The sequence below is a fragment of the Panthera leo genome, chromosome B3, assembly GCF_018350215.1.
Source record: "Panthera leo isolate Ple1 chromosome B3, P.leo_Ple1_pat1.1, whole genome shotgun sequence".
Lineage (NCBI taxonomy): Eukaryota > Metazoa > Chordata > Mammalia > Carnivora > Felidae > Panthera > Panthera leo.
The window spans coordinates 73,629,784-73,652,465 of NC_056684.1; the positions used below are offsets into that span (position 1 = coordinate 73,629,784).

The 22,682-nt window shown below is 52.4% G+C and overlaps 1 protein-coding gene across 1 annotated transcript in view; it reads right to left on the bottom strand.

Moving 5' to 3' along the window:
• The window catches only part of MYH6 (myosin heavy chain 6), a 25,666-nt gene extending 7,825 nt beyond the window's left edge, over nucleotides 1-17,841 (bottom strand). Inside the window, exons 1-26 of the mRNA XM_042942766.1 lie at nucleotides 17,530-17,841; nucleotides 15,961-16,104; nucleotides 15,563-15,719; nucleotides 15,450-15,477; nucleotides 15,058-15,169; nucleotides 14,695-14,787; nucleotides 13,763-13,826; nucleotides 13,444-13,542; nucleotides 12,868-12,971; nucleotides 12,642-12,780; nucleotides 10,653-10,921; nucleotides 10,217-10,387; nucleotides 8,710-9,019; nucleotides 7,967-8,037; nucleotides 7,605-7,692; nucleotides 7,398-7,515; nucleotides 7,129-7,252; nucleotides 6,711-6,847; nucleotides 4,851-5,106; nucleotides 4,472-4,714; nucleotides 4,146-4,322; nucleotides 3,713-3,858; nucleotides 3,378-3,468; nucleotides 713-1,102; nucleotides 270-396; nucleotides 53-171 (exon numbers count right to left, since the gene is read on the bottom strand). Of these exons, the coding sequence (XP_042798700.1) occupies nucleotides 53-171; nucleotides 270-396; nucleotides 713-1,102; nucleotides 3,378-3,468; nucleotides 3,713-3,858; nucleotides 4,146-4,322; nucleotides 4,472-4,714; nucleotides 4,851-5,106; nucleotides 6,711-6,847; nucleotides 7,129-7,252; nucleotides 7,398-7,515; nucleotides 7,605-7,692; nucleotides 7,967-8,037; nucleotides 8,710-9,019; nucleotides 10,217-10,387; nucleotides 10,653-10,921; nucleotides 12,642-12,780; nucleotides 12,868-12,971; nucleotides 13,444-13,542; nucleotides 13,763-13,826; nucleotides 14,695-14,787; nucleotides 15,058-15,169; nucleotides 15,450-15,477; nucleotides 15,563-15,719; nucleotides 15,961-16,104; nucleotides 17,530-17,730 (3,978 nt within the window). The 5' untranslated portion in view covers nucleotides 17,731-17,841. The remainder of the gene's footprint in view (nucleotides 1-52; nucleotides 172-269; nucleotides 397-712; nucleotides 1,103-3,377; nucleotides 3,469-3,712; nucleotides 3,859-4,145; nucleotides 4,323-4,471; nucleotides 4,715-4,850; nucleotides 5,107-6,710; nucleotides 6,848-7,128; nucleotides 7,253-7,397; nucleotides 7,516-7,604; nucleotides 7,693-7,966; nucleotides 8,038-8,709; nucleotides 9,020-10,216; nucleotides 10,388-10,652; nucleotides 10,922-12,641; nucleotides 12,781-12,867; nucleotides 12,972-13,443; nucleotides 13,543-13,762; nucleotides 13,827-14,694; nucleotides 14,788-15,057; nucleotides 15,170-15,449; nucleotides 15,478-15,562; nucleotides 15,720-15,960; nucleotides 16,105-17,529) is intronic.
• Nucleotides 17,842-22,682: the final 4,841 nt, after the last annotated feature.

Below are 22,682 nucleotides of genomic sequence, written 5' to 3' on the forward strand. Positions count from 1 at the left end.
ATTGTCCAGCATTGCCATCAAGCCTGTCTCACTGTCCCTAGCTGCGCCTCACCTTGCCCTCCTCCTCCAGCTGCCTCTTGAGGTCCTCCAGCTGCTGGGTATAGGAGAGCTTGCCTCGGGTCAGCTGGGAGATCAGTGCCTCCTTCTCATCCAGCTGCCGAGACAGCTCCCCTGGAGGTGGGAATAAGAGGGATGAATTTGTGGGCTACGGAAGGGGGCAACTAGTACCTGACCCTCAGGAAGGCGCAGGGCTGGTGAGGGGCACCCACCATTTTCAGTCTGCAGCTTAGCTCGCTGGGTGGTGAGGTCATTGAGGGAGCGTTGGGTCTCTTCCAGCTTTGCACGGTACTCATTGGCCTGGTCCTCCAGTGTCCGGGACACCTTCTCCAGGTTTGCCTTCAGGCAGTAAGGGACAACTTGTCATGGAAAGGGGCTGGGTGGACCAGAGAAAGGATGGGAAGGCCAAGGTGGGGAGAGCACAGGGATCAGCGGGGTGAAAAAGAGAGGTGCTGACAGGAACAGTCTGAAAAGGGTACATGAACTAAAGGAGAGATGGTGAAGAGCTGTGGGCAGAGGGAGGGAGGGTGAGGGAGAGAGCAAGACAGAGACCAAGAGGTGATGAAGGGGTGACGATGAGAAGACAGGGCAGAGACAGTGGAAGGAAGGCCACTGAGACAGAGAAGGGGGCAAGAAGGGTGAGAGGGCAGCCCACCTTGGCCTTGATGATCTGCTCCATGTTGGAGGTGACATCATCCAGCTCCAGCTTGAACTCACTCTTCTCCTTCTCCAGCTTCTGCTTCACACGCTGCAGGTTGTCGATCTGCTCGCCCAGCTCGGCCACGCTGTCGGCGTGCTTCTTGCGCAGGGCTGCCGCCGTGGCCTCGTGCTGCAGCGTGGCCTCCTCCAGGTCCCGCCTCATCTTCTGGAACTCGGCCTCGCGCTTCTTGTTCATCTCGATCTGCACGGACGTGGCCCCGCCGGCCTCTTCCAGCCGCTCGCTGATCTCCTCCAGCTCCCGGGACAGGTCTGAGCGCAGCTTCTCCACCTTGGCCCTGGTGGTGCGCTCGGCCTCCAGCTCCTCCTCCAGCTCCTCGATGCGAGCCTGGGCCGGGACACAGAAAGCTCAGACCCACCGCCTGCAGACCCCACCCCAGGGCTCTAGAACATGCAGGTCTCTCCAGAGCAATGGTTCTCAACTAGGGAAAGTTTTGTGCCATGGGGGATAGTTGGCAATGTGTGTAGACATTTTTGCTTGTCATGACTTGCCATCTAGTGGGTAGAGGCCAGGGGTGCTGCTAGACATTCTGTGATGCACAGACCATCAATATCAATTTGGTTGAAGCTGAATCCTCAAAGCACTTCCTAGAGACATTTAGACTCAGTCTGAGAATCTGCAGCCCTGAATCCAGAGAATCTGTGTTCAGATGGGGATTTGGAGCTCCTGTGAGATCCTGAATCTCAAAGATTCCACAGATTCACTAGACTCTGCTCTGCTAAACATAAGGCAGGAAAGCTGGTGCTTGTATCTTACAAACAGTTGCAATAATATGCCTTAAAACAATCAAAGTGTTTATAATCCGGGCTCCTGGGTGGCTCAGTCAGTTGAGCATCTGACCTCAGCTCAGGTCATGATCTCACGGTTCGTGAGTTAAAGCCCCACATCGGACTCTGCACTGACAGCTCTGGAGCCTGGAGCCTGCTTCCGATTCTGTGTCTCCCTCTCTCTCTGCCTTTCTCCCACTTACGCTTTCTCTCTCTCTCTCTCTCTCTCTCTCTCTCTCTTTTTCTCTCTCTCTCAAAAATAAACATTAAAAAAATTTTTTTTAATGTTTGTAATCTTCCAGGTTCACCACGAAGTCCAGTCAACTATACTCCTCACTCTCCAGGGGTTGCCTTATTTATGTCTAGGGTGGGTTCTACTTTTGTTGTTCCCTTCCAGGCCAGATGAGTGCTAGAAAGTTGGCCTTTTCATCATCATGCCCCTACCTCATTTTTCTGGCCTTTTCCTTGGCCTTGACTAAATTGGGAGAATGTCCCATCTTTCATTTTGATCTGTTCCCTGACCAGCCAGGAGCAAAAGGGAGTATCAGTCAGTGGAATCCCTGAATCTGTGGTTGAGGACAGTGTTAATGGAATGTCTGTGGGTGGGCCCTGGGAGCAGGAGAGAGAGGGCCACCATGCCTCTGCTCTCAAGATGAGGAAGGTAGGACTATGTGCAAGAGCTTGGGCAGGAAGAAGGAGGGCCTCAGCCTACAGCCAAGACCTGGTGAGGATAATAGCGCTGTTGTTCTGGGCCTAAGGGCCAAAGAGTTTGCCTAGACCCAAATAGAAGAACCTGGAGAATGTCCTAATATTCTGGCTATAACTGAGAGGGGCATCCAAGAAAATGGAAGGGTAAATTATCACTGAAGGCAGGCTAGCCCCTGAGCAGCTCCCCAAATGAGTGGAATTGTGTTCATGTATCACTTGTAGCCTGGACCATGGGCCCTGAATGCTGAGGGGACTTCAATGCTCTCCAATAGCCACAGTGTGACCAGAAAATCAGAGGATAAGGCCTTGCCTGTAATAGTTGAGTGCCTGCTGTCTTTGTGGCCACTATGTCCAGACCTGGCCATGCAGTTTCTGTATCTATAAAATGGGATCGCAGTACCTGTCTGCCTTGCTTCCAGGGCTCTTCTGACAAACACAGGACTAAAAGCACGTTAAAATTCAGGGTGCACTAAAAGTAAGGGTGGCTATGGCTGTTAATTTAATCTCCTCCTGCAGAGGGATGAGAAGGCCATGGAGAAAATAAAAGAACACCTTCTAGCTAGTGGCAGGCTGACTGCTAGCTGTCTAAGTGGTTTTATAAACATTATCTCCTCTGGCCTTCTGTAAGGCAGGTGCTATTATCTCATTTCACAGGTGAGAAGAGAATCTGAGACTCAGCAAGGGGAAGTGAATTGCTCAGGGTTGTAGGAGTTGACTGAATACCATAGGGTCAGTACCTGGGAAGAGTATGATCAGAGCACTCCATAGGAAGGTGCTCCATGAAGGCCCTCCTCACCTCCATGTAGAGGGAAGAAGTACCAGAAGAAGAGCAAGAGGAGACTTGAACCCTGTCATTTGTGCTGGAGGAAAAAAACCCATGAGACAGGGCACAGCTCATCAAGAGAGCCCTTTTAGTAGGCTTGTTTGCCTCCCATAATAGGCCTGCTGAAATAAGACTCATTGCTCTAATGGGGGAAGGCTGGTGTTCCCAAGTGCCAAGTCAGGGGGCATGGTGTCTCCAAGGCCGCCTGGAGTTGTAGATGCTGTCTGGAACCCTACAGAGCTCTTGCAGCCTCAGCTGCCTCACCACTGAGCTCCGCATTTGGCTGCACCAGGAAGAACTTCACCTGGTTTTCCTTCAGTTTCTTCTGCAGCTGAAGGGCCAGTGCCTGCTCATCCTCAATCTTACTGTTCTGCTGATTAATGTCAAACTCCTTCCTGGAGGAGAAGGGAGGGGTGACAGGTGGTCTTCCGTCCTCTGTGCCCATTCTCTTCTCTTGCCTGGCATGCTAGGACAAGTCCCCTCCCCACTGGTGCAGAGGGTGAATGAGGGAGTGCTGTTTGACTTCCTCATTCACACTGTGCCCGGGACAGTCATGGCCAGTGGGGTTGTGGCATCCTGTGCTCTAACCCTCAGGCCAGACACCTCCATTTGCCCCTCTGGGACACCCCAGGCTCCTACTTCTTGAGTTTTTCTTCAAGCTGCTGCTTGTCATTCTCCAGGTCCATGATGCTTTCCTGGGTCAGCTTCAGGTCACCCTCCAGCTTCCGCTTTGCTCGCTCCAGGTCCATACGAACCTTCTTCTCCTGCTCCAGGGATCCCTCCAGCTGGTGGAGAGAAGAAAATAAACAAGGTATAGAAAACATGAGATCCACAGTACATGCTCTTCTGCTCTCTTCTAAAGTCAAAGTCCAGTGGGATTGGAGGTCAAACTAGCAGAGAAATCCCTGCAAGCACAAAAAATTCTGAGTCCTAGTCTAGTGAGGAATTGCAGAGGGCAAAGAGGCTTCAGGGGTCATAGAGGTTAGCTCTAAGTACCAGGAACTCCTTGGCCATTGATGTTGCCTGCAAAATCCTGACCTGAGAGAGACAGAGCATGGCTCTTACTACTCACATCATCCACCTGCTGCTCCAGTTTGACCTTAGACTTAGTCAGTGTGTTGGCCTTGTCCTCCTCAGCCTGAAGGTCATCTAGGGCTTGCTGGTGGGCCTCCTGCAGAGCCTTCTTTTCCTTGGTCAGCTTGGCGATGATCTCATCTAGCCCAGCCATTTCCTCTGTCAGGTTCTTCACCTGCCAACCGAGACCCCCATCCCCTTTAGGGTCACAGGTCACCAGCCTGGAGATGTCTATGGGGATGTCCAATGCCAAGGACCAGGACCACCTTGTGGTTTGGGAATCCTGAGGAGACCTGGGCTGGAGCCAGAAGGAGCTGCCCTCACCTTGTTCTCTGTTGCATGCTTCTCCTTCTCCACCTTGGCCAGCGTCAGCTCCAGGTCATCAATGTCCTTCTTGAGCTCAGAGCACTCATCTTCCAGCTTGCGCTTCTTGGCAGTGAGCTCTGCATTCATCTCCTCCTCATCCTCCAGCCTCTCTGTCATCTCCTTCACCTTGGCCTCCAGCTGGATCTTGTTCTTGATCAGCTGGTCACAGCGCTCCTCTGCATCATTGAGGTTATCTTGTTCCTGGGAGATGAGGAAGGAGAGCAGAACTGGTGATTAAAGAGAGAAGAGACACAGGACCTCAGTCCCTGGGGATGAGATGGGCTATAATCCAGGGGAATAAAGGGGGAGGCATGAAGAGATAATTGCGTGGCTTTACCGCCTGCACTTGGAGCTGGAGGTCATTCTTCTCCTGCAGCAGGGACACCATCTTCTCCTCCAGCTCCTTGCGGCGAGCCTCTGACTTCTCCAGTGCCTCTTTGATGCGCCCAAACTCCTCCTTCATGGTGGCCATCTCCTTCTCTGTCTCTGCGCTCTTCAGCAGTGGCTTGATCTTGAAGTAGAGCTTCATCCAGGGCCAGTTCTTGACCCCCATGAAGGCCCGAATGTTCCACTGGATTACCAATAGGGCATCCCTGGGAAGGAAACATGGAGGTGGGAAAGAGCATTCAGAAAGAGCACTTCCCAAACATGGGACCGACTGCAGTTGGCTCCCAGCCCATCTAAGCAAGTTTGTAGGCACCAGAGGGCTGGAGCCCTGTCTTGCGCCTTGATATACAACCCCACTCCAACATTACCTCACTGATCATGGAGTTACTCAATAAATATTTATTAATTGAACAATTCAACCAGAGGACAGTTTATATCTTCCCTTCTGGGGCACTAGTAGTAATGAAAGCTATGCCACTCAGAATGTCTACTAAGTTCAGTGTTTTTAATCCCATAAGAACTGCAAATATGTTAAAACTTGTATTTCACAGGTAAGAATATCTATAGCATATATGTAAATTATGAAGCATGAAATAAAATCACGAACCATGAACCTATCAATTGTTCAAACAACAACTAGAGCCATTATCAGTGTTGATTCAACCTGTGTGCTTCTCTCCATCCTCTTTCCTGGTCCCCCCACCAGAAGTAGCCACTATCCTGAATCTTGTGTTTTTCATTTCCTTACTTTCTCAAAACATACTTTAACTCAATGCGTATGTGTCTTTAAACAATATGTTACTGTTTTTTGTTATCTCTGAGTTTTATAAAAATTGCATTACACTGTATGTATCCTTCTGTGACTTGCTTTTGTTCACTCAACAATATGCTTTTGAGGCTCATACACATTGTACCATGTAGTTGTAAGTCCCTCCTTTCATTGCTTTATAATATTCCACTGAACAACTATTCTACTATTTACCCATTCCCCCGGGGATGAAAATTGGAGTTGTTTCCAAATCTTTGCTGCTCGTCAATGATGCTATATTCTTTTTTTGTCTCATGTTGTACATGTGCAGGAGTTTCTGTGGGAATGCACTTAGAAGTGGAATTGGAAGGTATGCAATAGTCCATCTTTTTTTTTTTTTTTTAAGTGATGCTATACCCAACACAGGACTCAAACTCACAACCCCGAGATCAAGAGCCGCATGCTCTACCAACTGAGCCAGCCATGTGCCCTTACAATTGCCCATCTTTATATTTGTTTTTTTTTAAATATTTTTAAACGTTTATTTATTTATTTTGAGAGAGACAGAGAGAGTGTGAGCAGGGGGTGGGGGAGAAGGGCAGAGACAGAGGGAGAATCCCAGGCAGACTCTGCGTGGTCAGCGCAGAGCATGATGTGGGGCTTGAATCCACGAAACTGAGATCATAACCTGAGCTGAAATCAACAACCAGACACTTAACCAACTGAGCCACCCAGGTGCCCCACAATAGTCCATCTTTAAGAAATAATACATTGTTTTTTCAGGGAGGTTGCACTAATTTACAGACTTCTTGATTTTTGTCAATCTAGTGTTTTTAAATGGTATCTCATTGAAGCTTAATTTGCATTTGCTTATGAAGAATTTTCTTTTTTTTTTTTTCAAAGAATTCAAAATGAGACCCAGAGTGGTAAAGTCACTTGCTCAAGCCAGCTAGTGAGTGGTGAAGCCAGAATTTGAACTCAGGTCATCTGACCCACACCAATTAGCACTGCTTGTTTGCCTCTTATATCTCTGGGAGAGCCTTTCCCTTTCCTTCACCTCACCTGCGTTCCACGATCTTCTTGAACTCAATGCGCATGAGCTGGCCCCGGGCTTGTGCTTGGATGCGGGTGATGATGCGGCTCAGCCTCTCGTCCCGCATCTCCTCCAGCAGACCCAGCAGCCCCGCCTTGAAGAACACCTTGAAGAACATGTGGCAAGAGAGCCACATCCTCAGAGAAGGGTAGCTAGGGTGGAGGAAGTAGGTGGGAGGTGCTGACTGAGCTCCTAGGGGATCCATCACCCATATATCCTAGACCTCAGAGTGAAATATGAAAAAGAAGACAGAAAGGAAGCCTGGGTTCCAGCCCTTGGGTTGATTCAGGAAGCCAGGATTCAGAGGCCTGCCTTCTAAACTCCTAGCTGCTCCGCTTAACATGGCTGGGCGTCCTGCAACTCCACGCTGTGGGGCTTTAGACCCACCTTGGTGTGGCCGAACTTGTACTGGTTGTGGTCAATGTCCAGGGAACCCAGCAGCTTCTCTGTCCCTTTCCTGCTGTCAATGAATTGGCCCTCAGGGATGGCCGTTGGGTTCAGGATGCGATACCTGGAGAGGGAGGTGCTCCAAGTCACCCACGTTCTGTGCTGACCTGCTCTGCCCACAGCATTCAGGGCCACCTGTGGACTCCCCTCCCCACCAGGTCTTCCCAGTTTCCCCCTGTTTCCTCAGCTCCAGGGCACCCTGTATCCACCTCTGCCGGAAATCTCCATAGAGGATGCGGTTGGGGAAGCCCTTCCTGCAGATGCGGATACCCTCCAGCACACCGTTACAGCGCAGCTGGTGCATGACCAGGGGATTGTCCATCACCCCTGCAGCAGGAAAAGAGGAGAAAGGGTCAACCTCAAGGCAAGTGGATGCCAGGTACCCTCTCTAGATTACACCCTTACACATCGCTCACCCGGAGCCTTCCTTTCATTGGGGATGATGCAGCGCACAAAGTGAGGGTGGGTGGTCCTCAGGTTGGTCATAAGCTTATTCAGATTCTCCTGGGGGTGGATGAGAGTGGGGACTCAGAAGCCACAAGAACCATCTTTTTGGTCCCCGAGCCCCTGACAGCTTGTCTCCAGAACTCTCCAAGGGACAGAGAGTTAACATATAATTTATGATGTGAATTCAGGCTTGTGTAGAACTCCCATGCCCAAAATGACCACATAACTCTAACTTCTTTCATTCGCAAACTCAGAGCATCAGGTTAGGGTGACAGCCAAAGGGCTGGGCCTGCCCACCATGGGCCTCTTGGCATCTCTGTGTCCTTCTTACCCGGTGGAGGGCTGACACTGTCTGAAAGGATGAGCCTTTTTTCTTCCCTCCTTTGCCTTTGCTGCTGTCCCCTAATAACAAGAAAAGAGATGAGAAGCCAGAGCCTGAAAGTGGAGGAACCCTTTGGCAGGGGCAGGGTTCTGCCCCTCACTAGCCATGTGACTTCACAAAGTGATTCTCCATGTCTTAGGTTTTCCAGGAGGAGAATGGTAACTGCCTCTAAAAGATGTGATGAAGATTAGATAAGTTTGCTTGCTACATGGTATATGCTGAAATAATACCAGTGCTTTTCTCCCACCTTCTAACTCCGCCCTTCATGCTTACATCTTTCCATGGTCTACCTTCCTTCTCATAGTTCATCCTCCTCATTCCAGTCCACACCCTCTCTTTTCCTTCTCTGAACGGGACACTCACTTGTTCTACCAGATGTTCAGTGATCCTCCTACAGGCATGACTCTATGCTGGGCCTGGTGCAGGGATGCATGACACCCTCACTGGCCTCCAGTTGCTCACAGTCTTGAGGAGACACAAGACATGTACACCAATATCCATAGCACAAAGTGGAAAATGGCACTTTCAGAGATCAGGTACAGATGGATGCCTGTGGTATCTCCTGACCCCCATCCTGTGACTGGAAAGCAGGCTCCCTTCTGCCTCTATGGTCACATGGTTTGAAGCAGTGAGACCCTGGCCCCTCACAACTTAAGAATTGCTCTGACCCAATACAGGGGCTGCCCTCTTACCAACATCAGCAGAAGCATATGAGGAGAAGAGTGTGGCCATGAGCTTGAGGGAGGACTTCTGGTACAAGCCCACCACTGTCTCGTTGAGTGGGTCTTTGTTCTTCTCCAGCCAGCCCAGGATGTTGTAGTCCACAGTGCCAGCATAGTGGATCAGGGAGAAGTGAGCTTCCTGCTTCCCCTTGACATTGCGTGGCTTCTGGAAATTGTTGGACTTGCCCAGGTGGTTGTCATACAGCTTGGCCTTGAAGGTCATGTCAGTGGCCTTGGGGAACATGCACTCCTCCTCCAGGATAGACATGATGCCCATGGGCTGAGAGCAAGGGGAGGAAGCAGAGAGAGCATCATTGCATGCACTCCCAAGATTCCAGAGTCCCACACCCTACCAGAGGAAAGACTACAGCCCAGTATAGCGGGCAGGCTACAGAAACTCTGTGCTAGCACCTTCTGTCACAGTATAGGAACCTAATATTCTTGGAATCAACCTAAATCCAATTCTATTCTGGCCTACATAACCTCTTTTTGCCCCAGTGGACCTAACAAAGAGCCCTGTGCTCCCAGTTGTCCTGCAAGGTCCCAAGGCCTTGCAGCAAGTCCCTTCTTCTTGTAAGACTCCTTGCCCCAGGGCAAGGAGTATGTATGTGTCAGAGGTGCCAGACTAAGGGACAGGCCAGAACCCTGTCTATATGACGGGTAACAGTTCTTCAAGGGATGGTTAGAGGGATCCAGATTCTGTACAACATCCTGCTCTTCAAAAAGGATGGTAATTCTTGACTTTTCTTGGGGCAGGAATTGTAATGAGAATTTGATTAAACTAAAGATGTCTCCCTGGAAAAAGGCATGTTCATTCTCTCTCTCTCTCTCTCTCTCTCTCTCTCTCTCTCTCTCTCTTTCTGTTTCTCTTTCGCATATAATTTCAGGCAATTCTGAGGCTTCTGGAAGAGCAGCACCCTGGATAACCACCCAAAGCTTCTGGTAAGCTCGCATTTTCTGAAGGGCAATGGCTGGCTGGGTGAGGGTAGTTATTCCAAGCTCTGGTCTGTATCAACAAAGTGCAAAGGCACACTGAGAACAAGCCAGCACTGGGAGCCTCACACCTCACATCCTTGTCTCTTCTGAGTCTATAGACAAGAGGGGCTGAAACAGGCTTATTCTCTGCTATCAGGAAGAGGAGGGAAAACCAAATGTCTCCAGTTTCAGCCTAGGATCTTTCCATGAATGATGCTTCTCATGGAAGTCAGAAGGACCAAGAGTCCTCTCCTCACTAAATCTCCTTCTTAGGACTCTGGGAGGTGACCACCATGCAGGACAAGTTCTTAGGTCCTGGGGAGAGAAGAAAAGGGCTCATCCTCTGTATGCCCATGACTTTACAGTGGGTAGAAGCTGGGTCTGAGAGAGGCTTGGGATTCTGGGGACTCCAGTATCCTGGTTGTAGAAGGGATAGTACTGCCACTCTGTCTGGGATGACAGGGGAAGGTGACACACACAGGTGGCAAGATGGAGGCAGCACCTTCTCGATGAGGTCGATGCAGGCCTGCAGGTCCATGCCAAAGTCGATGAACTCCCACTCGATGCCTTCCTTCTTGTACTCCTCCTGCTCCAGCACGAACATGTGGTGGTTGAAGAACTGCTGCAGCTTCTCGTTGGTGAAGTTGATGCACAGCTGCTCAAAGCTGTTGAACTGCGGGGGGGCAGGGGTGGAGCGAGTCAGGCAGGCAGAGGTCTGAGAGGACAGTGGGGTCAGCCCAGGCCTGTGCCCCAGCCCAGTTAGGAGTGTGGCCGGACCCCTCCTCTGTCAGGCCAGGGAGAGGGAGCCCCCACTGGAAGACAGGATGATGTGTTTATCACCGCTGAGCCCCACCGCATTTCCCACTCCTGGCCATGATGGTCACAGGTGCGAATGAGTGAGTTACTGTTCCCCCCACACCCAGGCTCCCCCAACTCACATCGAAGATCTCGAAGCCGGCGATGTCCAGGACCCCTATGAAGTATTGGCGTGGCTGCTTGGTCTCCAGGGTGGCATTGATCCGTGTCACCATCCAGTTGAACATCTTCTCGTACACTGCCTTGGCCAGCGCCCCAATGGAATAGTACACCTGCTGGACGCTCTGCCCCTTGGTGACGTACTCATTGCCCACTTTCACCCGAGGGTGGCACAGCCCCTTGAGCAGGTCAGCTGAGTTCAGCCCCATGAGGTAGGCAGACTTGTCGGCATCTGGTGGGGAAGGAAATAACTAAGCAAGCACTTTCCACAGACCTCCTTTCCCTGCCCCAGAGCTTTTCTGAAGCATTGAGTCTGACCCCTGTCACTAAAGAATTGCAAATCCAGGCCTGGAAGGGCACAAGTCTTGCCAGGGGCACCCATCCCAGGCCTCTCCATCTGTCCAGAACTTCCCACCACCCAGCAATTCCTCTTGCCTCTGTCTTTGCATCTATTGGGTGTCCCTGGGCGAGGCCCTTCACCAGCACAGCTGTGAGCTCATCCTTGCCCTCACTGTCCCTTCATGTCTCCAGGGCAGACACTGTGGTTGACAGAAGAGACATGTGCTGCTCCCTGCCTCCTTTCTTCCATCCCAGGATTGGGCCCATTCTACTCTTAATCCATGTGGGGTTTTTTGGGTTTGTTTTTGTTTTTGCTTTGTTTTGTTTTTAACATGTATGTATGTATGTATTTTTGAGAGGGGGTGTGAGTGAGCGAGAGGCAGAGAGAGAGGGAGAGAGAGAGAATCCTGAGAGGGGCAGAGAGAGGGGAGGGAGGAGAGAGAGAATCCCACGAAGGCTCTGCACTGTCAGCATGGAACATGAAGTACCTTGAGCTGGAGCTCACCCGATGCAAGACTCAAACTCACAAACCATGAGATCATGATCTGAGCCAAAGTCAGATGCCTAACCAACTGAGCCACCCAGGTGCCCCAATCCATGTGTTGACCAACTTGACCAGCTGGGAAATCAAGGTTTCTAACAACGTGTTACATCCCCCCCAACATACAATCTCTGTTTAGAGGAAATTTATTTGATTTAATTTCAAGAGTTTTATGGTAGCTTGTAACATGCTGTCATGAAACCCAGGCTTGGCATTTTGATATGGATAGACACAGATAAGTGGTCCTTGAAGATAGGCTAAGAGGAACGTTCTTAGGCATTTGTCTAGCCCTATACACCTCTTATCTCCTTCTCCATGAAATGTTACCGTAGTCCCGGAGTGAGCTAGGAGGGACTGTTGTTCCATTTCACTAAGGAGGAAACTGAGGTCCAGTGAAATGTATGACATGTTGATGTCAAGCTGTATTTTGACCCCTGGCCTTTGCCTCCCAAACAGGACATGGCACAGAGTCCGAACAGGGCTCACCCAAGGATTGGGAACCCTTTGCATACATACCGCATTAATGATCAGGATGCACAGAGCTCAGAGTCCACTTTCCTGAGCTTGGGTGAGTCTTGGGCCCAGGAGGAAGCATCCCCAACTCATAGTTGGGATTGAAGAGTTGGCAAGATTCTGGGGGACCTCCCTGTCTGCCCACCTCCCCCATGTCCCCGCCCCTCCCTGGCTCTCACCCCATCCATCTACCCTACAAGCTTCAGGGTCCCTAGGGAGCAGGCCTGTCTGGGGAGAGTGGGTGGCCTCTGGCTAGGCTCTAACAAGGAGAAAGCCTGTTGGTAGGGGTGGATGGGGTGAGGGTGAGGGCAGAGCCTCCTTCTGGGAAAAGGTGCTGCCCTCTAACCATGTACTTCTCGTACTTCTGGTTTCCTCTAACTTTCTCTATTTTATGGTCCTAATAGTCTTAATAAATTAGGTTGTCAGCTCTTGAAGAATTTTTGAAAGATACCACTTTTGGATGCAGCTTGGGAGACCCTGCTCCCAGTGGACTATCTCCTCATGACAAGTAAATGCCCAGCACCTCAGGCCTTTACAGCACCTGCCTTCCCTGCCCCACCTTCAGTGCCATCTGGCTCAGCCTGCTCCTCCCGCTGCTTCTGCTTGAACTTCATGTTCCCGTAGTGCATGATGGCACCTGTAAGCTTGTAGACACCGGCTTTCTCCTCAGGAGTGAAGCCCAACACATCAAAGGCACTCTGGGAAAGAGCAAGAGAGGCAAAGAGGGTGGTTGGATTGGGTGGTACAGGAGCCCTCAGGAGCTTTCACGCTGCCTCCTTACTCACATCCGTGGCCACGAGCTCCTCGGAGTCATCGATGGAGGCCACGGACACCTCTCCCTGAGACACGAAGGCGTAGTCGTAGGGGTTGTTGGTGACCAGCAGCATATCTGTCCAGGCAAGGAGCAGGGCAGGGGACAAGGGGATGGAAGAGGATAGAGACAGACAGAGAGGGGTTGGGAGAGGGACACCATGGGGGTGGGGCAGGGATAATAGAGGAGAGGACCGGGAGCAGGGAGAGAGGAGGAGAGTCAGCAAGGACCATGCAGAGAATCAAAAAGACATGTAAAGGTAGACAGGAGACCCAGGGAGGGAGGACAGTGGGAGAATGATACCTGGGAGTAGGGCAGGCACAAAGAGGAGAAGGAAGAAACCGACCAGGAGGAGGAGAAGAAATATGACAAAGAAAAAGTAGGAAAGGAAGCAAGAGAAGACTCAGGCAGGTCTGAGATGGGGGAGGAAGAGAAAGCCACTGAGCAGACCAAAGGAGGAGGGAGGTGAGCAGGAGCAAGTGAGGAGAAGGAGGGTACCTGCCCTGTATGGGGAGGGCCAAGTGGGCATTGAGGCATCAGGTGGGCTCACCCAGCAACTCTGGCTTCTTGTTGGACAGGATCTGGTAGAAGATGTGGTAGTTTCTCTCAGCCTTCAGCTGGAAGATCACCCGAGACTTCTCCAGGAGATCTGAAGTGCGGAGACGAGGGGAAGGCAGGTAAGAACAGAGAGTCAATCCAACAAAATGATGGAGATTAGGGAAGAAAGGCTCTTATAACAAAATGGAGAAAGCAGGGGAAGAGGCAAGGAGATGCAGCAGGAATGTTAAGATAGGGTCGCCCAGCTAGCTGGGAAAGAAGGCAGAGATAGAGGACACAGAGAGGTGGGCAGGGCTCCCTGTCATACTCACAGGTCTCTATGTCTGCAGAAGCCAACTTTCCAGTGGCTCCAAAGTGGATCCTGATGAATTTCCCCTGGGGGCGGATGGGACAAACAGTGAGGGAACTGACCTGACCAGAAGGGACAGAATGGAGATCTTGGACCTCAACACAACCCAAAAAGCCCTGAATAGTTCTGGAAATGTTAATGACTTAGTTGGTGTCCCAATTTACTATCAGGAAAACAGAGAAAAGGATGCCTATTCCCCTATTACCAAATATCTCTGAGCAGAAACAACAACATGGGAATGAAGGTAAATATTACTACCTTTGTTTCTTTTTTAAAAAATATTTATTTTTGAGAGAGATGGGGGAGGGGCAAAAGAGGGGGAACAGAGGATCCCAAGTGGGCTCTGTGCTCACAGCAGAGAGTCCAATGTGGGGCTCAAACTCATGAACCTTGAGATCATGATCTGAGCCAAAGTCGTATACTCAACTGACTGAGCCACCCAGGTGCCCCACTACCTCTGTTTAGAGGTAGGGAGTTTAGATAAGGGAGCTGGGACTTAGGCATGGAGACTTTCTGGGTAGGTGGAAAACTCGGAAATCAGCTCCAGCACCTATGCTCTCTTCCCCCTTCCCATATGGAAGAGCTTTGTAAACAGTCATTAGGAAAATCTAGAATGTGACAAAAATCAGCTCCATTACTTGGCTATGAAACAGCCATGGTGACTCTGGGTCTCTTTTCTTGAGTTCTCAGAGCTCAGGGAGGCAGACTGAGTGGGGAGGGTTTGGGGTGTGTGTGTGTGTGTGTGTGTGTGTACACACACACACACACACTTGCTGGTAACCTAAAGCCAAACACAGGATGATCAATTGGGTGTAGTGACTGTTAGGAAAACAGTGCCCCCCTTTTCCTGTCAAGGCCAGATGCGGCCAGTTGGCAGTCATCAAGGGCACTCACGAAGCGGGAGGAGTTGTCATTCCGAACTGTCTTGGCGTTGCCAAAGGCCTCCAGGGCGGGGTTGGCCTGGATGATTTGGTCTTCCAGGGTGCCCTGCAAAAGCAGCAAAACCTCAAGGGTTTATCTTCCGTCCACCTCCAGCAGTGGAGAGGGCAGGAGACTGCTTTGGTCCCAGGAAATGGAGGTGGGCCTGTGGCTCCAAAGGGCCATATTTGGACATCAGAGTGTGTGTCTCCTGCCAGGAAGGTCTTGAGCATTGGGCTTAGTGGTGCTGTCCCCACTGTTCCCCAGGGCAAGGCTGGGGGTCCCCTGGGTCAGCCTGCCCACAGGCCCCCTCTGCTGAGCCTGTGGCCCTCTCCATACCTTGTTGGCATTGGCATTGTCCTTCTTGCCACGGTCACCTATGGCCGCAATGCTGGCAAAGTACTGGATGACACGTTTTGTGTTCACAGTCTTCCCTGCACCGGATTCTCCACTGGAGGCAACAGGGACCCATCAGAACCCAAGATCCCCTCTGTGCTCCATTCAGAGTTCAACACTGCACCCTCCTCCCTCAGAATCCCGGCCATCTAACCTCCTCCACTGGGGTCTTGCAGAGTTTGCATATCATTGTAGGTCACTCCGGCACCCCTCTGAAAACCCAGCTCCCCACACTCCTGACAGTCACAACCTTGAAACTTTCCTCCCCTCTGTACCCCCAGGAATCAGCCTGGATCCTCCCCAAGTCCCTGTGTGGGTAGATGGCATTTGCTCACGTGATGAGGATGGACTGGTTCTCCCTATCTGGAAGAGGAAAGAAGAGAGGCAACAGAGTCAGGTCCATGGGGTACAGGGCTGAGGGGGCACAGGTCAGGGCTGCTAGACTCACCTGTCAGCATGTACTGGTAGGCATTGTCAGAGATGGAGAAGATGTGGGGTGGCGCCTCACTCCTCTTCTTGCCCCGGTAGGCAGCCACCACCTCCGCATTGTACACAGGCAGCCACTTGTAGGGATTGACGGTGACACAGAAGAGGCCAGAGTAGGTCTGGAGTAGGAGAGAGGGCAGACATGAGGGGCTAAAGTGGTAAGCCTGGGGCAGATGGTGACAGGCAGGGGAGTCTCTTGCTTATCCCAGCTGGCTCCTCTCTTCCTGCAGCTACCAGGGGTAGGAAGGGGGCAAAGGGGAGCTGGGCCCCATGGGCGAGTTCTGACCCCTATCCTTGAGAGAGTTGCCCTGGCCTCCTTTGGCCTCTATCCAAGACTGGCATCCTGTCATGTATACTCACATAGATCATCCAGGCTGCATAGCGCTCCTTGAGATTGAAGAGCACAGCGGGCTCGTGCAGGAAGGTCAGCATGGCCATGTCCTCGATCTTGTCAAACTTGGGTGGGTTCTGCTGCAACACCTGGTCCTCCTTCACGGTCACCGTCTGGGGAAGGTGCATGGACAGGGATGACCACACTCCTACCAGAACCCTTGCTATTGTGTACTCGCCAGCCTCGCCCACTTACCTCCTCCCAGGACATGGGCCACAACCTGGCCTCGATCTCCCAGCTCTTCTCTGACCAGTGCCCATAGCTCCCCCACAACTCTTTCCCCACATAACTTACGGCTCACTCTCCCTCCCATCCTAGGTACTGTCCTAGAGTCCCTGTGTCTTGCCAGGACCCCAGAGCTTGTGCCCTTGAGCAGCACTTTTCCATCCCTGCTCCAACCGTCTAGGGGCAAACTTGGCGGGGCTGGCAGCTCTCCTGTCTGTGCACACACCTTACCTGACTCCTGGGGGCAGTGCTTGAGGGTGTCAGTTGCTCAGGGTCAACCTTGCCCTGCTGGAAAACATCTCATCCACCTTTCCTACACCTCCCTGCTCTGCATTGGTCACTATCAGTGTGGTTTGATTGGCACCAGTTTGCATGCCCTAATGTCATTAGATCCCGCAGGTAGGCATTCTAGCATTGTTTTCTTTTCTTTTTTTTTTTTTTTTTTTTTACAGTGGAGGAAGCTGTGAATAGAATAATTAAATGGTTTACTGGCAGGGTGGATAGCCAGTGGCAAGGCTGGGATCAGAGTCAAAGCTCCCAGCAGGCTGTGGGCTGTCATAGCACACCTTGTTGGGACACAACATTCAGTCACCATGTCTCAAGGCAAATGGTTCTGAGCTGCTGCTGGTGACCAGTGGCGATTCTCATGGCTGGCCTGAGGAAGCAGGGACTGTGGACATCTGAGTGCTAGTCCCCAGCTCTGGGACTGAGCGTTCAGCTCAAGAGTTCCTGCTTCTTTGATGAACCACGGGAATCTACTCCCAAAACCAAGAGCACACCGTACACACTGTATGTTAGCCAATTTGACAATAAATTATATCGATCTATCAATAAACATTAAAAAAAAAGAGTTCCCACTTTTTGTGTTCCTCTGGGCCTAAGACTTTGCTCTTGGTTTGGGTGAGGTTGTGGTTTGGGGGAGTTGGTCCGTGGAGGAAACTGAGGCACAGAGGGGAGGGATACACATTCAAGAGGGAGCTTTACTTGATGCTGTGCCTGTGTCTTCTTTATCTACAGGACCCCTCTAAGGCCAAAACCAGTAGAGGTCCCCCCATTCCCGCCCCAGCATCCTCTCTGGCAAAGGATGTGCATCCCTGGGATGGTGCCCTGTTACATCTGCTCAGGTCCATCTGAGAAAGGTCAGAGTTCTCACTCAAATGTTGGGCTCCCTGGGGGGGGGGGGGCGTGTCCTACACCCTTGCTGGCTTTGGATCTCCTACAGAGCCCCTCAGCTCCCATTGCAAGTGGCCCCACTCTTTATACACCCCCTACCAAACCTTCTCTCCCTTTCCCTGGTGCTCTGCCCCACACACCTTGCCATTTTCTGTCTCAGCAATGACCTTGCCCCCTTCCCGGGACAGGATCTTGGCCTTCACAAACTCCTCCTTGTCGTCGGGCACAAAGCACTCAGTGCGGATATCGAACGGCCGGGTCTGGGCCTCCAGACGCTCCTTCTCTGATTTGCGGAGGTACTGGGCTGCTGCCCCAAAATCAGCCATCTGGGCATCAGTCATTTTGGCGCTCCTTTGTGCCTGAGACCAGAAGACCCAAGCCTCAGTGAGTGGCACTGCCCTCCACACCCTCACTCCCTGCCACACTTCCTTATCGCCTGGGTCCTATTGCTCTTCCCCACCGCTGAGAAGATCCTCGCCTGGGTCCCTTGCCCTGTGACATCATGCTGGAGGAGAATCTCTAAGGAGTTTGCTAAGGGGAGGTGCTGAGCTGCTTGGAGAAAGGACGGGGGCCCTGGTCCAGCAACCTGGCTCCCAAGAGATAATTGGGAGGCTCTCACCTGGTTATCTCTTCACAGAGAATCCTGAAGACTCTGAACCATGTGTGGAGCCACAGAGGCACAGCCAGGCAGAGGGAAGACCAGACAAAGAGAGTGAAAAATAATGGAGGCAGGCCAACAGGAGGAAGTGAGCCAGGAGGCTCGACCCAAAGAGCCAAAGAGGGGAGTTAGGGAGATAGAAGAGGCAGCGAGGCAGGAAAGAAGGACACAGTGTTAGTGAAAGTGCCAGGGGTGGAGGATGAATCAGACTTGGAAACAAAGAGAGATAAGGAGATGAGAACACATAGACAGGAAGAAAAGACAAAGGGGACAGACAAAGAAGGACCATGGTGACAAGTATTGACAAAGAGGAAGGACAAAATAAAAGCCACCCAAGGAGGGATCAGGATGAAGACAGAGCATGGAGAATATGGAAAGTAGATAACAGAAGCAGGGAAAGAAATGCAGGTCAGAGGGGAAAAGAGGTTTTGGGCTTTTCCCTTGGAACCTCCCCTCAGTCCGTGGGAACTCCCAGGGGTTGGAGTGAGGCAGTTCTAGCAGAACCCTTGGGCCTCTGACCAACCTGCACCCCACTCCCCAAGGAGGCAGAGTCCCTCGGGGGGGGGGAGGAGCTCTGAGGGTTGACCACGAAGGCCCCCAAAGAGCCTCTTACCTGGTTCAGAGGAGTAGGTCTGTCTGTCCTCGGGATCCATCTCCTTTATATCCCGCTGCCCCCACCCCTTGCCTAAATTTGGAGTCCTTCCGGAGGGACCCTCCCTCCCACCTCTCTCGCCTTCCAGCTCCTCCTCTCTTGATCCCTTGGCTCTGGAGGTGACAGGAGGACAGCAGGGCCTCTAGATTTGCCCATGAAAGGTCTGTCGCCCTAGCCCCTCTGGCTCCAGGGCCTTTTTTTAGTCCTTGGGCACATTCCTTCCCTCCAAAGAACTGATGGGCAGATAGTAGGAAGACAGGACTTTCTCACACAACCGCCCCTGCCCACCAGGCCCTTACCTTGGTTATTTTTAACCTGAAGAGTGAGTTGAGCACACTGGGCAAGAGTCACCTTCTCCTGCAGGCCAGATGCTTGTCCCCTGCTCCCCAGACATGGGCTCCCCTCCCTCCTACCCATTTCCACCCTGGCCTGTCCTCACACAGCCCTGGGCTAGGAGCATCTCCCCACCCTCTCTGACCTACAGTCCCACAGTGCCAGGGGCTGGGAGCTGGAGCCATGATGCCCAAGAAAAGGAATCTGCTGCCCAGCTCCACGACTCAGTTTCCTTTTAACAGGAAACAAACGTCTGTGCTGCTCTTTCTCTGCACAAATGCAGTACCTGGTTTCCTTCTGTTCCTCAAGTCTCCAGGCAGGTGTCCTCCTGGAGACTTGAGGCTGTACTGCTTTGGGGACACATCTGAAGCTGCCCAGCCCCTCCCCTGATGCTTCTGATATGGTGGCCACCAGCTATCCTCTCAAAGAAGAAGGAATTTTCCCACGCCACCATAGCAGATTTGCACTCAGATCTACAGTCCAGTACCCTCACACATTGACTTGACCACCACACACCCATGTGCATTCTTAGCCACACACATGCAGATTTTTCACATTTTACACGCTTATGATCGCAGATTTTCCTACTTGCTGTTGTGCACACCAACACACACATTTGCACACCCACATTCACATTTTACCCTCCACTGCCACCCTCTGGTCCTGGTGTGGGGCAGGGAGGGGGTGGGGAGAGACAGGAGGCATTAATCCCAGAGCCTGAGGGAGGAGGGGTGGGGGTGGGGGGCTGCTCCCTTCCGCCTTTCTGGGCTGCCAGAGGGTGCAGGTGCTGCTAAGGCTGGCTGGGGCGCCTGGCAGGCCCAGGGATTTACACCAGCTGGGCCCCAGGCTCTACATTCCAGGGGGTGGGGGTGGCGGTGGTGGGGGGCTGGGGGGGGGGCTCTGTAGTCTGTCCTCCTCTCCCCAGGGAGAATTCTGGTGTCCCCTCCCAACTGTCCTGGGGCTCATACTCACAATGCCCTTCTTTGTGGGCATCCCAAATCCCAGGCCCTCAAGGGCCCCCACCCTGTCCTCCAGTGATGCCCCTTCTCAGAGGCAGTAGGTGTCAGGTCTTCAGCAGGCCGTGCCTGTTATGATTAAGTGGACATTGTGTTCAGGAAACAAAGCCAGACACCCCTGCTCTGGCTTTCCCCCACACCCTCACACGCAGGAACACTCTCTCAGCTCCCCCCTCCCACTCCATCCACTGTCACCTCTCAATATAGCTCTAGAGTGTGGAGGTGGGTAGGACAGACAAGGGTCAGTTTCTCCGGGTAGGAGAGGTGTCCATTGAATATTTGGTTTCTCCTGCGAGATCCACAACTCCCTAGGACCCTCCACTGCTCCCATTATTAGACTCAGGGATACACACCCATCTCCATAGGACTTATACCCTATACCTAGTGTCCTTGGGAGTGACCTAAGTCAACTCCACATCCACGTCTCCTGCAGGTACATACACCAAAATGTTACCTCCAAGGGACGCAGGCCACCTGTTCCCAGCTCTAGGTCACTTGAGGCCCCAGTGTGCAAGCTGGGGGGTTAGCCCAATGCGTCACTGCCTGGTTCCCACTGCCCTGGGGATGTGATAAGGGACTAAGAACACCAGGTCAGGCTGGGTCAGGTCCAGCTGACAAAGACTAGGCTTTGTCCTCAGGGAACCCTGTGTCCTGAGCAGGCCAGACTCAGTAGAGGTGACGGGTGAAGGGTAGGCTGACAGCGCCCACTGTCTCCAATGGAAGGAGGAAGGGGGAAGAGGTTAAGTTGATTCCAGGGCTCTGCCCCCCTGTCTGGTCCATTTGCCCTCCTCTTCCTTCCTGATAGGTCCCCACCTAGCCCCAGGCTCTCACATCCATCCCTGTGCTCCATCCTCCCTCATCTGCCTCCTACAGAGCTCTTCATTGTGCTGGAAGTCCTGGAGCACAAGGGCATGGGATGGAGGCTCCTGCCACAGGTGAGGGACACCGGGTCACCTCCCTGTGCCTGGCTCCTTGGATCTCCGTCTGTCTCTGTCTGACCTCCCTTTCCCTCTGCCTGGTTCCCTGTCTCAAAGTTGGACCTGGCCTCCGATTCTCCCTGGCGCCAGGTTTCTGCCCAACTTGGAGTCTGCCAGGCCTGCATTTCCAAGAGTCTCTGCTTTCTCTCAGCTCGACCTCCGCTCACCCTCTGCCTGTCTCTTCTCTGCTTCCACGTCTCACTCCGAGGTCTTTGTCTACCCCTCTCTAATGTCACTATTCCTGGCCTTGCTGATTTACCTCACATCTGAAGGTGACCCGGATTTCTTCCCTTGCTCAGTGTCACTTCCCTCAGCTCTTGCAGCATCTGTCTTCAAGGCCCACCCTGCCCTTCTGCTCTCCCACCCATCAGGCCCCTCCTCCTCTCTCTCCTCCTACTGCCGGCTGCCAGGCTCTGCTGCTGTTCACCATGTGGTCTCCACTGTGTCCCCAGCCTCTCTTCTCTGCTCTGGGAGCTTATGTCCTCAGGGTGTCCCTGCATCTCCCTTTTCTCTACCAATCTCCTCATTGTTCCCAGGTGGTCCTAGGGCAGGTGAATGGAGGGGGCCTCAAAGAGAAGGGTGGGAACCCGTGAAGGCCTCCTCACTACTTGTATTTTTTCTTTGTTGGTTCTCCTGGTCCTCTGCCCCCTCGATTTCTTGAGTCTCCCCACTCTCTCTGATGTCTGTCACCCTCCTCAGTTCTTTCCTTTTTCCTTCCCTATCCCCTTTCTCCCTGCTTCCCTGTCCTTCTATTCTCTGATTCTTCCTGGGGTAGGCCTTCTTTCTGGCTGCTCAGAGTAGGGGTGACCAGGAGCCTGGCTGGGATGGCTGTGTGGTAAGGTGCAGGAGATTCAGTCCAGGGCTAGCCAGGCCTTCTGGGGTTCCCAGTGGGTGGCTGACTGCCCCATTCCTTGCAAGATGCTGTGATCCATAGGGCCAGGCCTTCTCTAAGCAGCCCAGGTGTGGCAGTGACTCCAGGGGGCCAGGCTTGTTTAGTTGGGGAGAGGCTTGCTCCTTTCTCCACTCCCGAGCCCTCTGGCCGCCCACCCTCCCCTCCCCAGAGTCCTGCTCACTTGGGACTCTCCTCTCCACAGTCCCTTATCTGTCTGCCTCTTCTCCATATGGCTGGCCATAAATGGGCCAAAGATCCTCCATCTTCCAGCAAGCAAGGTGAAGAGGATCTTGGGAAAGGAAGATACAGCAAGAAGAAGTGAAGGAGAAGAAAGAAGTGCTGTGGAGAGAGGAGTATAAGAGGAAGATAAGAGGAGGAGAGGAGGAGAGGAGGGTGGGCCCAGGGTACAGTTCTGACTGTGATGAGGAAGGCGCCCTGGCCTTAGGTTGCTTAGAGACAGAGGTGGCTGCATCTGTAAGGATGATGGGCTACAGCCATGAGTCCGTGTGCCCTCTCAGAGACCTGCTGTAGACTGGGACTTAGAAGTCACTACCCCACACATCAGAGGGTACCCCTACACACTAAACCTCCTCCTGGAGGCTCAGGCCTGGTGCTGTTAGGGGTGGTGGGGGGTAGTGTCAATCAGCTGGGATATAAGTCCATAGCTGATGGGCTCTGCCTGCTCTAGGCAAGACTTAAAGGTTTTCCTAAATTTCCCTTAACCCTGAGGGTCTCTGGGCCAGGGAGAGGACTGGGAGGAGAGGT